The sequence below is a fragment of the Octodon degus genome, unplaced genomic scaffold (genome assembly GCF_000260255.1).
Source record: "Octodon degus isolate 3935 unplaced genomic scaffold, OctDeg1.0 scaffold00069, whole genome shotgun sequence".
NCBI classification, from domain to species: domain Eukaryota; kingdom Metazoa; phylum Chordata; class Mammalia; order Rodentia; family Octodontidae; genus Octodon; species Octodon degus.
In genome coordinates, this window is record NW_004524645.1 from 822,236 (window position 1) to 842,462 (window position 20,227).

The 20,227-nt window shown below is 39.4% G+C and overlaps 1 protein-coding gene across 4 annotated transcripts in view; it reads right to left on the minus strand.

Annotated features, from left to right (window-relative positions):
- Positions 1–20,227, minus strand: part of Mid1 (midline 1) — a 393,633-nt gene that overhangs the window by 63,465 nt on the left and 309,941 nt on the right. For all 4 annotated transcript variants that reach the window (XM_023719545.1, XM_023719546.1, XM_004635030.2 and 1 more), the window contains exon 3: positions 4,443–4,538. In XM_023719545.1, coding sequence (XP_023575313.1) covers positions 4,443–4,538 — 96 coding nt within the window. The remainder of the gene's footprint in view (positions 1–4,442; positions 4,539–20,227) is intronic.

Genomic DNA, 20,227 nt, shown 5'->3' on the forward strand with positions numbered 1-20,227 from the left:
TTCATCTAGAATAAATTTGCCAAGTTCTTAATTGATTCATCCACAAACATTTGTCTCCATTTCAAAGAATTTATACAAAGCAACAGACAAAGGAATATTCTTCACTTCTCCTCTAGAATACTTTTTAATGCCATCTATGCATCTATTTGCAAGTCTGCTGTGATTGATTCAGTACTAGTGTTATTTTAAAAGGCTGTATCTCAACTAAAACAGTATATGATCTCCTGAAATAAAAACTAGGCTTCTTGTCAATTTCTTGAAATTATCTCTCATCTCAAATTGTTGTATGTGATAGAAAGTAATTTCACATCATGCTAAAATGAATAGCATTTTGTAAATTCAAATCATCCTAATATTGCATTAAGAACAAGGCCTTTGTTCTGAAATCACTACCAGCCATAATGGAAACCAGACACTACTGCTTTAAGAAGTAACTCACTGAAATCGATGAAATAATCACCCAATCCATAAAGCATTTCTAAGATTTACCATAAAGCACAGGTAATTTTTTAACGGAAGAGAAATAATTCTTTCTTATGATCCCAAACATCAAATGCCACCACATCATAAAAACTAAATATGGCACCTGGATGATTTTATTGTGTTCATCCATTTGTTCATGCAATACATACTCACTTTGCAACAGTGAAAACATTATGCTTGTTCATTTTTAGTTTTACTGTTATTTAATCAACAAGACTCAGTGTTTTTCCCTGGGGAGATGATTGCCACAAGTGAATCCAGTTCAGGCAGAAGATCGGAAAGGACTCGGTTCTGCTTCACTGCTCCTGCGCCCACACACCATCGACTCCGTCCAGTGTGATGCAAGACTGGTTCTTCCTGGATGCCTGGCCACGTGCTTCTTCAAGGATAGGGCACTGTGGCATGAACCGGGGAGCACGCTGGGCAGTTACATGTGCTTCTTGCCTCTGCGTCACCCTCCTCCTGTCCCTATCTTTCCTTTTGTCCATCCCTCTTCAGCTGTCATACCTTGCTTCTCTGAACTCAACTGACAGACAGAAAGCACCCGTGCTGCTACCTCTGGGCCACAATGGCAGAGAAGCACAAAAAGTTGGAATTTGAAAAAGTTGACAATTCATACTCAGTCTTAAATTTCCAATCACAAAGCCAGCACTTGTAAGTAAAAGTACAAACATTTTGAATAGTAAGTATTTGAAGCTCTCTATCAAAGCACTGGTGTTTGTATAGTAGAGAGGCTTTGAAGCCGAAAACACTGAAGAGTAACATATTCTGACTTCTGTTGTGCCAAGGAATGCATCAACAGCGCGCAACATCACAATGTGTGCACAAGTTGGTATCTCAGTATCTGGAATAATTTGATTGATTGATTGATTTAATGTATTTGTTACAGGGTCCCACTACGCAGCTCAGACTCATAGTGATCCTCCTTTTTGAGTCTCCCCAGTGTTGGGATTACAGGTGGGCACCACCACACCTGGACCCAGTGCAGCTCAGTGCTCCCGGGGGGTGGGGCCTGTGCAGCATGTGGTGCTGGGGATAGAACCCTGGTCCTTATGCTTGTCTAAGTAGGCACTTAGTCTGCTAGGCTATCTCACCAACCCTTTGGAGTAATTTTTAATTCTTTTTTTTTTTTTTTTGTATTTGGTACAGGGTCTCAATAAGTAGATTGGACTCAGTGATTCTCCTATTATCAGCCTCCCAAGTGCTAGGACTACAGCTGTGCACCACCACACCCAGTCTCAATTACTATCTCAGTGTGTACTGGGGGCAGGGCCGGGATTGAACCTCAAGCCCCTGTGTCTGCTTAACCAGGTGCTTTAATCCATTGAGCTATTTGGCAGGTCCTAAGAATAATTTTTAAAACAGTAGTAGTGAAATGTATAGGATTACCCTCAGTCTTGACATGAAGTTTCAGGCAATATGTACTCCCTTCCTTCTTTTTCTTTTAATTCCTCTTCAACTTGTCATACTCATCCATTCTAGGGTACCGGCAAATGGCTAGCTCATATTTTGTGTGCCAGGAGAAATAAAAAAATCTGCCAGCCATTTGACTATCCCATCATTAACTGGAAGTTGTAGTCCAACTTCAGAGATAATGGTGTGTGTAAAAATGAATCTTATTGTCATACCATGCAACATTCTACCAGTACAGCACCTGAGTGCCTTCTGTCCTCTGTGTGTGTGTGTGTGTGTGTGTGTGTGTGTGTGTGTGTGTGCGTGTCTGAGATCTGACTCCAGCACTAACCTACAAATCCACTGTTTTTCATTTCATTTTGAGACAGGGTCTCACTAAGTTACCCAGATGACCTCCGACTTGTGGTCTTCCCGCTCAGCTACTGCAGTGGCTGGATCATAGGCGTGCACCACAGTGTCTGCTGATCCTGGTCTTTAATTGTGTTATTACGGGTATGTATGTGCTTATACAACACTGAGATTTTTCTCATTCTTTTTATATTATTGGCTAACTGCACCAGTTTTGTTTTGTTTTATGTTTTGGCAGCACCAGAGATCCAACTCAGGACCTTGCACTTGCTAGGTAGGTGCTTATGCTGCTGAGCTATATCCCTGGCTGCTTTATCATTCTTTTTAAATGTATTATGCATCTGCTTCCAAAATTATTGATGAGATATATAAAGGGCTTGAAATTATTATTATTTTGTATTTAAGATAGGGTCTACAGGGTCTCACTGAGTAGATCGGACTCATAATGATCCTTTTGTTTACAGCCTCCCAAGTGCTGGGATCACAGGAGCTTGCCACCGCACCCAGTCTCAATTGCTATCTCAGCGCGCCCCGGGGGCAGGGCCGGCATGGCAGGCCCAGGGATCAAACTCCTGGCCCCTGCATCTGCCTAAGCAGGAGCTTTAATCTCCTGAGTTATTTGGCCAACCCCTTGAAATTATTACTATTTTGAAAACGAAGTCATTGTCAAAAATCTAAAATGTATATTTTAGGAGCTGAACTTTTAATCATTGGTATAGTGTTCAGATTTGTCACTTGGAATTATCATGTATATTTGTTAAAAAACAAATTTCCTGAACTTACTTTTTAAATTTAAATAAAAAGATATTAGAAATAGAGAAAAAATAAATTTACATGTATTGTAATGAATATATAAGAACATAAAAAGTACACTACACGTATGAGCTCCTACTGTGTGAAAACTACTATGCGAGAATCTGAGATTCAAAGATAAATTAGACTTTATCCTTATTTTCAAATAGTTCACATTCCCACTGGAAAAATAGAACCACCAAATATGAAATAGCAGTAAAAGATATAAGAAGGCTATTGATAAAATATTGATTCAGTGAAAGAAGAGATGATTTGATCCTGGGGACCAAGGAAATATCTACATTAGAAGTGGCCCTTGAGTTGGGACTTAGAGAACAGATAGAAAAGATTATAGTCAAGAGACAAGATGGGGAGGACAACAGGCAGAGGGATCTGCTGGTTAAATCCCAGAGAGCTTGCAAGCAGAGTAGGCAATAGTTTCATTTCTGTGCATGGGTTGGGGTAATTCAAAAGACAGACTGGGAGGGAATTGGAAGAGAACTTTGGAAATCGCGCTAAAGAGCTCATGTCCATTCTGTCCTTATGCACTGAAGAATCACTGCAGGTTCTGTTATTGCTGCAACTGTGAAGATTTCCTGAAAATGTAACTGATAACTAAGAAGCATGTAGCACACAGATGTAGTGGCTTGGACTGTATCCACCAAAATGCTGTATTTCCTGGCACCTGTGAATGGGATCTTATTTGGAAATAGGGTCATTAGAGACATAATCAAGTTTAAAGTGGGATCAGACTTGAGTCACTGAGCCTTAATCCGATTATCTTTATAAGAAAGAGGAAATTTGGACACACACAGACACACATGTGGAGGATGGCATGTGACAACAGAGCTGAAGGTTAGAGTGCTGCGGACCAACTGTAAGCCCAGGAACTCCAAAGAGTGCCTCCAGCCACAAGAAGGTGGGGTGAGGCAGGGGGGATCCACCTCTAAAGGCTTAGACAGCCCCACCCCTGACACCTGGGCAGGGCATATCTGGCATCCAGAAATGTGAGAAAATAAGTTTTTAATGTATTGTTTTATGCTGTCCAAGTTTATGTTAATTTGTTATGGCAGCCCCAGTAAACTAACAGAATACCTGATAAAACAGTGCTCTTTTTGGCCTGTTTTTCATAAGGCTGATTAAAACCTACAATATTAGGAATGCTATATAATATTTGATCCAGGGAGAGCAGTGAAGGGAGAGAGAGGGAAAGGCAGCCCGCATGGGGCAAGAGTCTCTGAGGTTCTACTTGTTTACAATTTCAACCAACTAGTGTTTGGATTGTGTGAAAGATTTACGTTTAAGAGAGCTGCCCTGTTTGAACATTAGAAAGTATGACTATGTGAAAATCATGCCTTAGTGTATTCTGCAGGAGGTGTACCAGACAGGGCCAGAGGGATACTCACTTCGACATGTTGACAGGTTTGGATGAGCTTAGCCAAAAGGGTCTCCAGTTCCGTGTTCCTCTTAATAAGGTTGGTGAGGTTACTCTCTAAATTTTGCTGTTCAAAAAAAGACAGGAAAAATGTCATTCTGTATGCTTTCCTCCGTTAGTACACACAAAATTCCTTATACTCAGGAGAAACACATACGCTCTTCCGATACCTCAGTGAAGTCAATGCAATTTCAATTATTTTAAAATTTAAACTAGAATTTCTTTTTCTTTACTCTTTCTTTCTTCTTTCTTTCTTTCTTCTTTCTTTCTTTCTTTCTTTCTTTCTTTCTTTCTTTCTTTCTTTTTCTTTCTTGTTGTTACTAGGAATGGAACTCAGGACTTTGTACTTCGCAGACAGGTGCTGTGCTGCTGATCTCTCTCCCTGGCCTTAAACTAGAATTTCAAAAGTTACACTCAACGAAAATTTTAGAAATATTCAAATGACATCTTTTTGCTCCCACTCCTTGTACTAACTATATTTAAATGAATAATTAGCAACCAGTTATGGTTAGGTCATGAGGTAGGGAGGAAGCTAGTAATTGGATTTTTATTCCTTTACCTGAATCAGAAGTGGCAATAATGTAAAGAATATGTTCCTACATCAAATCACCAACCCTTAGACTTGTAGGATTTACCATTTAATCGTTGGGCTGAGGTTAATCTCTTGGAAAAAGGTTTGAATTGAGCAGATACCATTGACAATATGGCCATTTATAGACATTTATAAGAGGTCTTTGTCACACACATTTACTCAGGCATAGTACATTCTTTGTCTATCAGTGCTAGATCAAATTTCCCTGTACACTGTATTTATACCACTATTCTGCTTAAGACTAGAGAATTAGCCTCTATTTCTTTGGAGCATCAAATATAAAGTTTCCTGAAAAAATGTTGAATCGTACTTTCAGACACAATAACCTTCTGTTCTTGACAAGACTCATTAAATTTGTCCACTCCTCCATTTGATGTCATCCATCCATCCATCCATCCATCCATCCATCCATCCATCCATCCCCATCCATCCATCCATCCATCCATCCATCCATCCATCCATCCATGTACTTATTAAGCTTCTAGAGTACATTATACTCTGTGAGAAATACTGGAGAAGTAATCATAAAACATATTTACTGTTCACAGGAAGATGGCTACGCAATGGGAGAGAGATGTTTAAGAGGCAAAGGGGGAATAGATGGCTGTCTGAGGAAAGTTTCTTTTTGGTATCAGGGATTGAACTCAGGTCCTTGTGCTTGCCAGATTGGCACATATGCCACTGAGCTCTATATATGGCCCAAAGTTTCTAAGAAGACAGAAGCCTTTAGCTGAGGCTGGAATGGGAGGGAGAGTGTTGTTGGACAAGAATGGGAATTTCTTGCCAAGATGAAACAGGACAAAAGCAAGCCTGAAGAAGAGTTCTCCATGGGCAGGGAATAGATCCGTGCCATGGTAATAGCAGGGAGGCAGGAGAGGCAAAGGGCTAGGAAACTATGTGTTTTGCAATATAAATAGTTCCCCCAAATAAGCAAAGATATGGGACATTGGGAAATTTTATGAAAAAGACAGGGAATTTCAGGCTTCTGATGGCATCTTACAAAGGAGACTTGGGGGTCGCAGGTGCTCAGTGGCACAGCAGTTGTCCAGCATGCACAAAGCTGGGGCTCCATCTCTCAGGTGCGAAAGATAAAACAAAAACAACAAAGAGATTTGGGGAAGATTTTGGAAAATGTCAAGTTCTGAAAGATTATGGCAGTTCATTTTGTTGTAGCATTTATAAAGTTTAGCTTATTCTACTTTTCTAGATGTTTTTTAATTAGAAAGATATATTAAGGGAAAGAATAATTTTTTTTTTACCTGATGCTTAAAATGAATGTGCCAGCAGCAGAAATCTCTGGTTATTCTTAAACAGGTTAATCTGGCATTTATTCTACTGCTGGCACTTTTGGATTTCAGTGACTGCATTCTTATTCCTGGGAGCTTCTTCGTCACATTTCCTTTTTCTTGGTGAACTGCTTTCTGTCCTGTTGTAAAGATGCAAGTCCCTGCTCCATAATTTCAAGAGACATCAATGTACGTATTCTTAAGCTATTTTGAGAAAAAGCAATTCCATGTCTCCCTGTGTTTGACTCATGTTTTGCAAGGATCTACTTTCATTCTGTGTCTTGTAATTCTTGTGTCAAAGTTCACCCGACGTGACTTTCATTCGCTGTGCCATGATTTGGGAATTGATACAGGCCAGCCAGGTGAGATGCACACTCACTCCCAGGTTAGGACTTGGAGTTCTTTCCCCCAAGAGAGCCCTCCCATGAGACCTCTTCCATGTGCAACTGAAGCACAGATCCTGCTTTGGCTCAGAGCCACTGTTTCCTTCCATGATAGCTCCATCTCTGACTTCGGTGCTAGGTCATGTCTTTTGAGCCCATTGTGTGCATGAGGGGATTCTTTAGGGCCGGCTACCTGGGGCTTCTGCCTTCAGCAATGTCACTGAGGTCCCCAGGGCTCCATCTCATCTCTATCTCTCGGGAGCAGCTGCACTTCAGTCTCCCCTCACCATTGTGCACTTTCTTTCATTTGTGATCACTGATGTGTAAGCTTGGTTGAGTGTTCTTTAACACAGTTTCCCTAGAATTCTTACATGTTAATATTGCAGGGAGAGACTCTGCACCTACTTCATCCAGACTGGAATACTAACAAGAAATCCTCAATCTTGTTTTGGAAACACTCAAAACATGTCAAATATGCCTATTTTAAAAACAAAAATGAGCTGTTTCTCACTTAAAAGTTGGGATGCAAGGACAGGCCAGAAAGTCAGAAAATGAGCCACACAGAATGATTTTAATTGCACCCTAATGATACTGCGCTTGCAACAAAGTAAAAATTTGCTTGCAGACCTTTTCACAACAACTCTCCATCCCCCCTGGGGAGGAAGCCAAAAGTGTTTCCACTGTTCAGGTTCAATGAGCTGAGTTGGTAAACACTTCATGGGAAGAGACTAGAGAACCATTCTGAGAGGTTCCACTAGTGTCCTTGATTTAAATATGATTATTGTATGGTATATTAGTCAGCTTCTTCTGCTTTGTTAATCATAGGGAATCCTTTTACTTTTCTTCTTGGCTGGCCCTTCACAGCAGGAAATTTGTAGGGAAATACATCATCCAACTGTTTACAGTTCAATTGTCATAGGTACGACTTCTCTAAAGCTAGTCAGTATGGGAGCCAAATAAATGCAACGAAACACATTCAGATTTTACAACATCTGTTGCTTTCCTTCCCTTTATTAAGTATGCATCATGTATAAAATCTGTTTTTAATCAATTAATACATATACTAAAGCCTGTGGTTTAAACACTTTGACCTATCCAGATCCTTTGGGGTTCTTGAAATTTAAATAATACAAGTGTGACTGAAGTCCACAAAGAATTACAGAGTCATTTAGAAGTGTAATAAAGAGAAACTAAGCTCAGAGAGAAACACCAGTACCAAAGGGGCTGACAACACTTAGGAAGAGCATCTGGGTAAGGGGAAGGTAACACAATCTGGACTTCAGTGGGCCAGGCATCCATGCACTCCCGCAACAGGCACTGCTCTGGAGGCTTCCATGGAATTTCACTCTATCATTAACATTGTGTGGTAGACAGCAGGGTCTATAACCTCTTGATTTTGACTGCACATTGTGCAAAAGAGAGAACTTTCCCTGGTGTAAAAGCCTTGAGACCAAGTTGATATAAGTATTTACTTCTGTACAGATGTCTAAAAAGTTCTACAACATGCAAAAACATTAGTTTTAATTTCCACTTGTCACCATCAAAGCTTCAAAATATTTACCACTCGATTTCAGGTTGAGCTTTGGGGGAAGCCATGGAGCGAGGCATGAGAATATAAGTGAGGAAAGCAGGGTTACTAAGTTCCCGGCTGAAATTTCTGGAACAAATGACAATGGATACACTGGGCTCAGTTAATCTATCCACAATGAGAGGGTAATGAACAGCTACTGATCTATGCTACTGTTAAGTGCCTAGGAGAAAATTAACACATATGCCAGGAAACTACACAAATGTCTGTTAAAATTGTGGATTTGGGGATAAAACATTCAGCTTGATTTCAGTGCCAGAAACTATAAGGACAGACATCATTCTGGGTGCTGATGATGTTTTTTTTCCAAGGCCCTGAGCCTTTCTGCCCCAGGGCTGTACCAGGCTCCAGGCCAGCAGGGAGGCTTCAGTATTGGGGAGAGTCAGGAATGGCTGATGCCCCTAGGAGACATCCTCCCCTGGAAACCTCTGTTGACTGATGGATGAACACTACAGCTTCTTCACCTGGGGTGGGACCATTGTGACACTGGATCTACACAGTCCTCAACAGAACCCCACTGGGAGGGAGTGTGTGGGTCCACAGCAACAACTTTCTCATTAATATGCCCTCTTTCCACTTCCATCCCTTCCGTTTCCTATCCCTTCCAGGTGCTTCCTGGTGCACCTCCCAATTCAGAGTCTCAGTCTGCATCTACAATAACCCACCTAAGACTATTTCCATAGACAGCTGAATGCATACTTGTGGAAAATTCCTTTCTGTGAGGAATAGTTGAAGTTAGAATTTTTGGTTGGTTTAGAAACATATTTATTTGCAAATACAAGAGAAAGACCATTTCCTCCATTCCCTTATTTACCTTCTCTCTGAATTGTTCTGGAGATCACAGAACCTCCAAATTCCAGGCTCTAGAGCAGTAGTAACAAGAGGAATGTGATGTGAGTCCCAAATTCAAGTCCCATCATTTCAATGTACAATACAGTAAGACTTCAGTTCACAAACACTTCTGTTCACAAACAAGTCAGTTCATAAACAAAAGTGTTGGACAAATTTTTGCTGTTCTTCAGGAACTCCACATAGGTGAGGGGCGCAACAGCGGCCTCCTTCCTCACCCAAGGAGCACAGCCATCTTCCCCAAAATCGTGCACTCAATTAAGCCGGTGAACCAAGGTACCACTGCTAATATGTGAAAGTTGGTGAGTTAATTTATATTCTTTTTGCTTGTCCTTACTAGTCTTTGGAATATGATGTTTTACACTTACAACACATTGAATTCACACCATCTACACACGGCTAGGTGCTGAAAAGTGCAGCATGTGTGTTTAGAACAGGTGTCAGCTACATTTTCTATAAAAAGGCATTTAGCAAATTTTTTCAGCTCCATTGGCTTTCTGCTCTAAATCACACCAGTTCAATTCTATTGCTGTTGTAACATGAAAACAGCCACAGACACTATGTAAATGAGTGGGCAGGGTTGCGTTGCAATCAGACTTTATCTATAAATACAGGTAGAAAGATTTACCCATAACTGTTTGCCAATAGTTGGGCTACAGTGGTAGCAAACCTATGGCACATGTGTTGCAGTGGGTTGTTATCATTATTATTATTATTTTGGCTGAACTTGGGATTGAACTCAGGCCCTTATGCTTGCCAGGGAAGTGCTTATTCCACTAAGCCATCACCCCAGCCCCTGGTTGTTATTACTGAGAGGTCTAAAAGGTTCACCACTGATGTAGAAGATGAAAGCCAAAATGCTACCATTTTCCCAGCCACTGATAGACACATGCCTGCTTCTCTCTAACACTAGTCTTTGTGTACAACCTTTTATGTAAGTCTGAAACAGATGCCACTCTGTGAGCTTTAGGGAGGATTTTTTCCATGTAAGACAGTGAGAGGACTTCTACCTATGGTTACACAGCTTAGCTTGATAAAACTCAAAAAGCCAAGGGCTGGCGAGATAGCTCAGCGGACTAAGCACCTTCTTAGACAAGTGCAGGGAGCGGGACGCAATCTCTGGCACCACATGCCACGCCGGCCCCACCCCCAGGCATACTGAACTGGCCACCAAAACTGGTCGTGGGGGCACACACCTGTAATCTTAGCACTGGGGAGGCTGAGAACAGGAGAATCAGTATGAGTCCGAGCTGTGTAGTGAGACCCAGTACCAGATACATTAAAAAAGATTATAAATCTCTTTTTTTTTCCTCAGAAGAGCAATATTCTTTAAAAGGATTTAAATCCTTAAACCAAAATGAATCATAGGGACCCTAAATCTCAATGAATGTTCATGCAACTATTTGACACTAGTGGGTCTGTAGACTTCCTCATCTCCTAGTCTGAATGGGTAATTCTTTTCCCTTAATGTTCAGTCGTACACAAGCACCTGTTTCCCTAGTTCCCCAGCCACCATGCTATGCTCCAGCCTTTCTGAGCCAGCTCTTCCATGGAGCCACACTTATTCCTAGCCCTAGGTATGGGCTTCTGCCCTTCCATCTGGCTGGACTACACTTCACAGCAGTAACTGTGCAACAAAAGGTAGCAGAACAAAGCTATAGTATGTATAGAACAGCTGTGGTGTACTCAGCATAGTCGCTTCCTACTACATATTCTCCAAGTATTTCTGAGGGAACAGTTAGCATGGAAAACTGAACATTCATTGGATAACTCTTCTGTAATCAATTGTAGTAAATCAGCTAATCAGTTAATTTACCAGTTATTATGATTGGGAAACACAACACTTGCTACCCCTTAAGTCTTTTCTCATTTGCAGAGTTGAGTCTGAATCAAAGAAGAGGACTTTGACACTTTAGAAGTATTCACAAGAAACATTATATAACTCCACCAAGATCATAAGATTTCTGGAAAGACAAATACAACACTGTTAAACAAATTCTTATAAACACAGATTTATATAAATAGGGAGACAGCCTATCATAGATTATCATAGATATGTCTATTTCAAATAGGACCATGCTACTCCTAGCCTTAATTTATTATGTGATTGTTTCCACAGTGCTCTTATTTTGTAAGGAAAAAGGGTGCACTAACATTCACTCCTGATTAGGCTAAGTGCTGTGGCTTAGGCGTGGCTTGAGAATTCCCTAGGAGCCCATTGTGATTAAAGACTTGGTTCCCAGAGTGGCACTGTTAGGAAATGGTAGAACTTTTAAGAAACAGGGCCAAGCAAACAGTGCTTAGATCACTAGAGATGTTTCCTTGGAACATAGTTCTTATGGGCAATTCTCTCATGAGCATTGTTATACAATCCTGAGTTTAGCTTTTCTATCTTAAAATACCTTCAACACGTGCTTCCATCATTTCTATGCATCATCTCCCATAATGTCCACACCAAAACTAAGCATGAAGGTGTCATGTCCTTGAAACTACAATTTTTTTTTCTCTTCATAAAGTTAGCTGCTTCGGATATTTTATTATGCTGACAACAAACGGACCAATACAATAAGGTTTTATTGTATATGCTACTACTCAATGGAATTCCATACTACCCACCCACCACTACCACCAAAAAGAAATATGAACAATTCAAGATGATTCTTTGAAAGGTAAGGATGGATGGAGGCAGATTCAATTTTTAAGTATTAACTAATAAATTACATGTACAGTGGTGCATGCCTGTAATTGTGGGATATCAGGAGGCTGAAATGGGAGGGTCAAAAGTTAAGAGTCCGGCCTGGTCAACTACATAAGACCTTTTCTTAAAATAAAATAAAGAAGGGATGAAGATGTAGCTCAGTGCAGGGTTCTATGTTCAATTCCAAGTATCATAAGGGAAAAAGTAAAAAAAAAGAAGAGAAAAAGGAGAAAGAATGAGGATTTATGCAAAAAGGTGCTATACTTTTTTCCTATCATTTTGTTTTTAATGCATGCATTTCTACTGTCTTTTCATAAAGCAAGCATTGGCTGCCTTTGTGTTATGTATTTTTACCGAGATTTGTTTGAGTTGATAAATTAACAATTCATAGTGAGGCAGCTGACTTTGCACCATTCTCAATAGGAGCCTTCACGCATGGATATGAACACCAACAGAGAATAGTAAATCCAACTTAACAGATGAGCTTTGTACTTCTACGTACAGCAATACCCAATCAAACAGCAAGGTAAGCAGACAAATGACCCTAATTTTAGCCTTTGGAGACCTGTACCTAAGAGTCAGGTTGCTGGAATTTAATGACTTGTCATTGAACACTACTATTAAAATGTATGCTTGAAACAGGAGATTTCAGTAATTCCTTTTGGGTTTGCCCACGTCTTAAAGAATGTTTGGTCTTATTTTGAAGTCAGTACTTCAGAATGTCTTTAAAGTATAATATTAGGTCTGGATACCTTTCAAGGCAAACAGAGATCTGGCTTGTTTCATTCCATAATGTTGAGAGTGACGCTCAGGAACTGTGTTCATAGCTGGGACACCGAACACCACCACTCCAGCGCCACCAGGCTATAGACACATCAGGTGCCACAACCTGTATATTTTTTTTAAGGTACTTTAATCACAATCTTTAATATGAAAACATACTTGTATTAACACATGCCAACTGCATGAAAGCATAAATTCCTTATATGTAACTAAATGCTTAAGATATTTTAATTACATTGCAGGAGTCTGAGGCTATCTTCAGGTTGAAGTCATGACAGAGTACAAATATATGTGATTTATGTTGCTTTAATTTTTAATGCCTTTTTTCATTGGCTAGAATAGTTCCTAATTCCAAATGCCCTGCCAAGACAGGCTGCCCTGGGAACTTCAAAAACCTAATAAAACACAATCTGCATACAAATTTAAGTCTAATGTTCCATAGACTACAATTTAAGTCATTTTGATATGTGATATTGTATTTACCTTGTCAAGTTTTATTTGCAGTTTCTAGATTAACACCACAGAATCTGTTCCATGTACTCACAAACTTCATCACCAGGAGTTCAATGTTTATTTTTCTAACCTGGTAGTCAACAATATATGGAGAACATTTTTAAAATACTGTTTATGCTTTAGAAGAGTTTTCAATTTGAATGGAGGTAAACAGATATCATTACATAACTCTACTCATTAGTGATAAGTTCAGCAGATTCACTGATGACTAGGTGTTTCCAGGTATTAGAGGTGCAAATGTCCTTTTTGTTCACTTCTCATCCCCAGCTTCATTTCTGCCTGTACCAAGATGTGAGCAAGTGACTATTAAATGTACTCATCAGTTTTGAAAATCAGTGTAAAATGAAACTGTACTGCCAGGAATCTTAGAAATCCTCCCACTATGGAAATTAGTAAGGTGATTACTGAAAAATCCCTAAAACTAGAAATTCCATTCAATGTGAGTATTCCCCTTCTAGGTATCTTCCCCAAAGTGCTAAAGATGTCATAGCACAGTGATCCAGCCATAGCCATGTTTACAGCAGCACCATCCAGAGGAGGTAAGTCTTGGAAGTGGCCTAATCTCCACTAGCAGATGAACGGATACAGAAAATGTGTGAGTTATACACAATGGTGTGCTACTCTGCCAGAGAAAGGATAAATCTGAATCATTTGTAGGAAAATGGATTCACTTTGAGACCATAATATTAAGCAATATAAACCAGGCACACAAGCCAAATAGCACATAACTTATATGAAGAACACAGACTATAAGTAAAGAGCAAAGCAAAAGATAATTGGAAACAGGAGGATAGATTATCTGTAAAGAGGATGAGACAGAGAGAGGGTACAAGGAATAAAATTAATTAAGATATGCTGAGTACACATACCTATTCCTAATATGAATGTAAATGTTATGTTTTCAAACATATACTAACAAAATTTTAAAAGTAGTAGTCTCAATTGAAAAATTGATGCCTAGAGGAAAATCTTTCCAAGATTATGCCTGGAATACTTATCAGTGGAATATATAAGAAATATTTTGCGAGATTCTGACGTCAGTGTAAAAGCCACGGACAGGCCAATTTGGCAGTGGGCCTGTTGCTCTCTGCCTATTTTCCTATGCTCAATGTCTGTTTCCTCTTCTGCACGGCACTGGAGGCTACAGCCCCCAGTGAGGCCGCGTACTTGTGGATGAAAAGTTACACAGCAAAACAGATAAGTCTCTTTTTAGTACATTACTTTACTGAGGTGAAAACTCACAAGTTGGAAATATATTTGGGAATATATTTAATCTCTTAAATCAGAGTCTGACAATCTGTAGTCCACAGGCCTTATCTTGCACTTTGACTGACTTTGGCGTAGCTTGCTAGCTAAGAATGATTTTTATATTTTAAATAGATTTTTAAGCAAAAGAAGAATAAAATCTGTGACAGATGAAAAATATAAAGCATTCAGATTTCTGTGTCCATAAAGTCTTATTGGAAAATAGGCACTCGCATTTGTTCATGTCTTATCTACGGTCACTGTTGTGCTACACTGACAGAGTTGAGTTGTTGCACCTGTGAAGGCAAAAATATTTATTATCTAGCCATTTCCTGAGAATTGCTCTCCTTACTTAAAAACCAAACAAAGCTCTTTCTTTCTTAACACTCCAACTACTTTTTATTAGTTTGTGTACAGCATGTTTTCTGTTGGTCTGTGTCATTTAAAATTTTAGTATAATTCAATTCACTTAACTGTTTCAACCTCTCCCACGGGAAGGCAGGAGTACATGTCAAACTCCAATGCTTCAAATACTCAGATTTCTAAAGAAGAATCTTTTAGTTCACCACCAAAATAATTTTTAGCTCCTGCCACACAAAAGTCACTTTGAATCATGAGTGAAATACAATGACTGAAGAATTTCCTGTTTTATTTGTGTCTTTTGTTCAGAGAACCAGAAAATACAGGCAGAGGAAGAGGAACAAAATGCCAATCTTATCCAATCAAGGTCACTATAGCAAGAAAATGATCAAGGGTGAGTCAGGAATGTGCAGCCAAAGCATTACTCCATTATTTCCACTCTGTGCATAAGGATATAAAGTGCTGGGCTATAAGTGTGCATGGAATGTAGAATTATGCATTGATTGCTGTCTCCATCAACTCTATTTCCCCCAGTCTCTTTTTCTTAATCATAAAATATACCTTTAAGGATGATTTAGAGCACTGAATAATTAATGTCTATAAAAATCCCCTGATATTGATGGATGTCATACTTGTTGTTTATATATGTCACTTCAAGGTTTACTTCCTCCATCACTCAGGGATTGAATAATGCTGATCTTATCCCCTTTCCTTCCATCTTAAGTAGATGATGACATTTCCAGATACTTATTAATGAACATGTTCTGGCCATCCTACTTAAACAGGGTTTTAACTGATACAATCAAACATTTTTACTAGACCTGAATGTCAAATTACTCTCATAATGGATAGTTAGTCTTGGATAGGTGAGAATACATTTTTATTTTTCAGATACTTGGGGAAGACCAAATCTTTTTGTAAGGCAGCATGTTATTTCATGTCAATTGACCTAGATATACCAAAGACATTTCAACCTAAAACAGCAAAAATTGTTTAAATAATGTCACACAAATAATGATGATTTGCTTTGTTTCTATAGTGATACTTGTCTTCCAAATTTTTAAGATTTAGAGGAAAATGCTTTTTTCTGAGCAGCTGCAGAAATGATTATTAAAATTCAGTACATGGCCAGCTTTGCTCTTGAATTTGTGGTATTCCCAGGAAGGGTTCATATTTTGCACAATATTCATATCCCCATACGGGTGTTGCAAAAAACTATGTAAAGTCAAAAAGGTTACACTCGCTGGCTTAAAAAATAGATTAAAATTCCATTCTATTCAAAGTGGATCTGGTCTGTTAAAAATTTACAAAATCAATGTTATGTAAGAGAATTCCCCTATTGGGATAGCCTACAGAATCAAAGAAGAATATGAAAGCATGCCATTGTTTTTCAGCCCTGAGTAACCTTCAAAGACCTTCAGCTGAGGTTTAGAAAGTTTGAATCTCGAATTCTTTAAGTTCACTGCATCCTTTGTTCTTGAACTTCACCATCTTTTCTCAGCCTTCAGGAGGACTGATGAGGACTGCTTTTGTTTGTTCAACCTGATTCCCATTGAGTTGAAACTGAAGATATTTTGAAGGTAAGGAAAAAAGCAAGATGGCTGTCCATTAGGCGAGTGGTTACCTCCATGCACAGTGTAATCACCTTGGAGACACTGACTTCTCAACTGGACAGTCTGAACTTAATGCCAGCTCTTCAGAGAAGTCTAGAGTAAGCAAAGTGTGGGGATTTTGTTTTTCATTACTGGCAATGGAATCGAGGCTTTCTCACTGAGCTATATCCGCAGTCCATCTCTGGAGATGGCTTCAGCCTCCCACGGTGCTAGAATTACAAGGCTGCACCACTGTGGATGCTCAGGCAGTAAGGTTTTAAAAAGCTCTTCAGGGAGATCCTAACAAGTTTGAGAAACATTGCTCACTCTGGAGAAACAGGTTCTGTGATAGTGTATAGAAATGAATGATTTGTTTCATTAACTAATTTTACACTTTAGGGTAGATACAGACTAAATATTTTACCAAGTGTCTTATACATTTATGTAAGTATAGGAACAAAATAGATAGATGTATATAGAAGTGTGAGTTTATGTGAATTTATCACAGATAATCCCTAGGAACTGTGCCCATCAGGGAAATACAGATTGTTGCCGTTAAGAAATTTAGGAGACATTTTTAATGTGAAAATAAATGTTTTGTTGAATCATTCAAGCATTCTTAATGCCTAAAAAGAACTCTTGAATAGTTACTTTATTTAATACACTGAAAAAACACTTGCATCATATAAATATTGTCCACTGGCTATTTCAAGAATATAACAAAAGTACACTCCAAATGTTTATAATCCAATAATATTTGTATGCATTATGTGAAAGATTTAGGGAAAATATGTTAAACTCTGATAAAAAATAATAGATTTACTATCCTATCCAGATCAGTTCAAAGGTCAACTCAGATAATACAACTCCCCTGAAAACTAGGAACCTTGGTAGTCTAAATGATAAAATGTAAATATTTGCAAAAGTAGAAACCAGAGCGATAACATAGTATTGTTTCTTTGATTGAGAGCTATTTGCCTGAAAATATTTTTCTGGAAAGTTAATTATTTAACTAGCAGTGCCTTACAAAAATTACTGAGCCATTTTCCTAAAAGAGTTCAATTGTGTAGAGATCACCATAGGCAATTTAAAGGTCATTGTATTTCAGAAATGAAAGTCCGCTTATTTTCCAGAATATATTTTAGTTGATGTATACAAGGTTTTGCTAAGTAGTCAAAGTCAGAGAATAGACATCACCCTTTACAAAAGCTATTTGCTGTTAAGCTAGTGAGAGAAAACTGTCCAATAACCAGAGAACTTGGAGGTGAATCACCAGATATAAAAACTGAAAGCTACCCAGTGCCATCTTTTCCACAGGCCTGGAACATAGTAGACAGGAAGTTCTTAAAAAGGTAGCTTGGAAAAGGGCCAGCCAGTTAGCTCAGCGGACTAAAGCACTTGCTTAGGTTCAATCAGTGGCCTGCTGTGCCAGCCCTGCCTCCTGGCATGCTGAGATGGTGACTGAGACCGGACGTGGTGGTGCATGGCTATAATCCCAGCACTTGAGAGGCTGAAAAACAGGAGGATAGCTATGAGTCTGATCTGTGTAGTGAGACCCTACAGACCCTGTACTAAATACATTTTTTTAAAAAAGGTACCTTGGACCACCAGTAGTCCTGGGAGTTGCTAAGAAATACAAATTAGACTCCACCGCAGACTTCCACAGTAGGGCCCAGCAAGCCGTGCTGTAATAAGCCATCCTAAAGCTTCTGATGAGGGCCAAAGTTTGAGACTCATCAATGTTCAACATCCTTCAGTGTGTGTGGGTTTAAAACTTCCCTTAGCTTTGTGAGAGGAAATGAGAAACCAGAGAAGCTAAATGGCAGCTAAGCAGGCCTTCTGTTGCTCTTTCTACCTTCCCTTCCTGTTGGACACTTTGTGATCCTGTTACTTATTCAGTCTTGTTCTCAGGTCCCAACCTCAGGCCTGTTCCATTTTCTTCAGTCTCCCTGGTGGACCAGAGACATAAGGGAAGAAGGAGTGCACCAAGGTAGAGGGAGGAATGTGGTGGGGCTGGAGAATTTGAGATGCGGCAGGGAGGAGCCCATGTCCTAAGGGGTTGGGGGCAAGGACAAAGTGTGTCTTGATTGCCCGGGTTTTTTACTGCATCACCACTGGCAATTTTGAATTCCTTTTTCTAATACAAATATATATAGAACTCAAATGTTTGGAATGTGAAGAAAAAAAGAAAAAGAAAACATTATCCATGAAGTTGTTCCATTGCATTCTTAAATACTGAATTTTTAAAAAGTTTTTACCACAATTCCAGCACTAGGAAGGCTGAGGCAGAAGGATCGTCACAAGTTTAAGACCAGCATGGGCTACAAAGTGAGCTTAAGGTCAGCCTGAACTGTGTAGTGTGACCCTGTCTCAAAAAGACGAAAGGGCCAAATTCTTTTAGGTGTTTTTTTTTTTTATTTATTTTGTGCAGGGTTTCACTATGCAACTCAGACTCTTAGTGATCCTCCTATCTTCAGTCTCCCCTGCGCTGGCCCCTGTGATGGGATTACAGGTGTGCGCCACCATACCCAGACTCAGTTGCCAGCTCAGCGCACCCAGGAGCTAGGGCTGGCACAGCATGTGCTGCCGGGGATTGAGCCCTGGTCCTTGCACTTGCCTAAGCAGGCACTTAATCTGCTGACCCTCAAAACTTCTTTTTTAAAGTGCTATTGAAAGAGGCAGAGGACAGCCAGTGAGTGGAAGACCCAAATTTATCTGTTTATGTTGAAAAATAATGCCCCTTGCTCACCTGTTTGGAGTTATTTTACCTCTTAAAATTTGGCTAAACATACCACATATAAATCTGAAAGCAAGTATGTGAAATATTGCTTTTAGAACTTTTTAGGGTGACTTTAATCATTTGTATTCCAAATACCTGTGACTTTGACCTTGGTCCATCACTGTGTCAGGATATTTTGGAGAGGTAGATGTTAACATGCGCCATCACAGACAGTTCAATAATTAAAAAGTGATATAAAGTCATATAAAGGAGCTTTGGCTTTTGTTTTCCTGGAACTGGGGATTGAACTCAGACCTTTGCGCTTGCCAGGGAAGCACTTACTCTACTGAGCCATCTCCCTGGCCCCGAGTTCTGGCTTTTTACACATCATTATCTTTCTCCAATATATATATATATATATATATATATATATATTTTTTTTTTTTTGATTAAGTGGCATTTAGAGTATAGCTAATGAGAAAATTTTCAAATCAAACCTATTTCCAGATATTAAAGGCAGAGTGAAGCACTGCACAAATTTTACTACAAGGATTTTATCATCAGAACATACTCTTTTATCTTCAGTGATGACAAAACAGCCATGGCATGCATATATATCCCCTCAGCAAAAAAATATTTTTTTATTGCTTTCACTTGTTCCTCTGACCTAAACTGTGGTCTCTCTTTACTGGTATTGCATCAGCTGCTAGTCCTGATGATGCCCTGGTTTTTTCAACTTCATTTTCTTACCCATATTATCTGTCCATTTGCAAGTCTTTCCATCTCGTAGCTTCACAAAGCAAATCACCATCCTTCAGATTAAAATCCCAACATTACCTTAGCCTTGGACAACTCCTTCATGCCTCCTGCACAATTACTCTTGAAAGCATTTTTAGTTTGTGTTTTAAAAGGCCCTAACTTCAGCCTTCCCCTTTCTTCTCAGGGTTCCCACAAAGGTTGCCATCTTCTCTGATGAAGCACTGGCTTTCAGGGTTCTCAGTTGAGCCCAGCCATTTGGGTCCGCACAGGACCACCAACATAATCTATGCATTAATCTCATATTACCATACCTTCCCAGTCTCAAAATTCCAAACTTTGTTCATCCTTAAAGGACCAAGTGCAAGTTCCTGCATTGGCATGCAAATTCC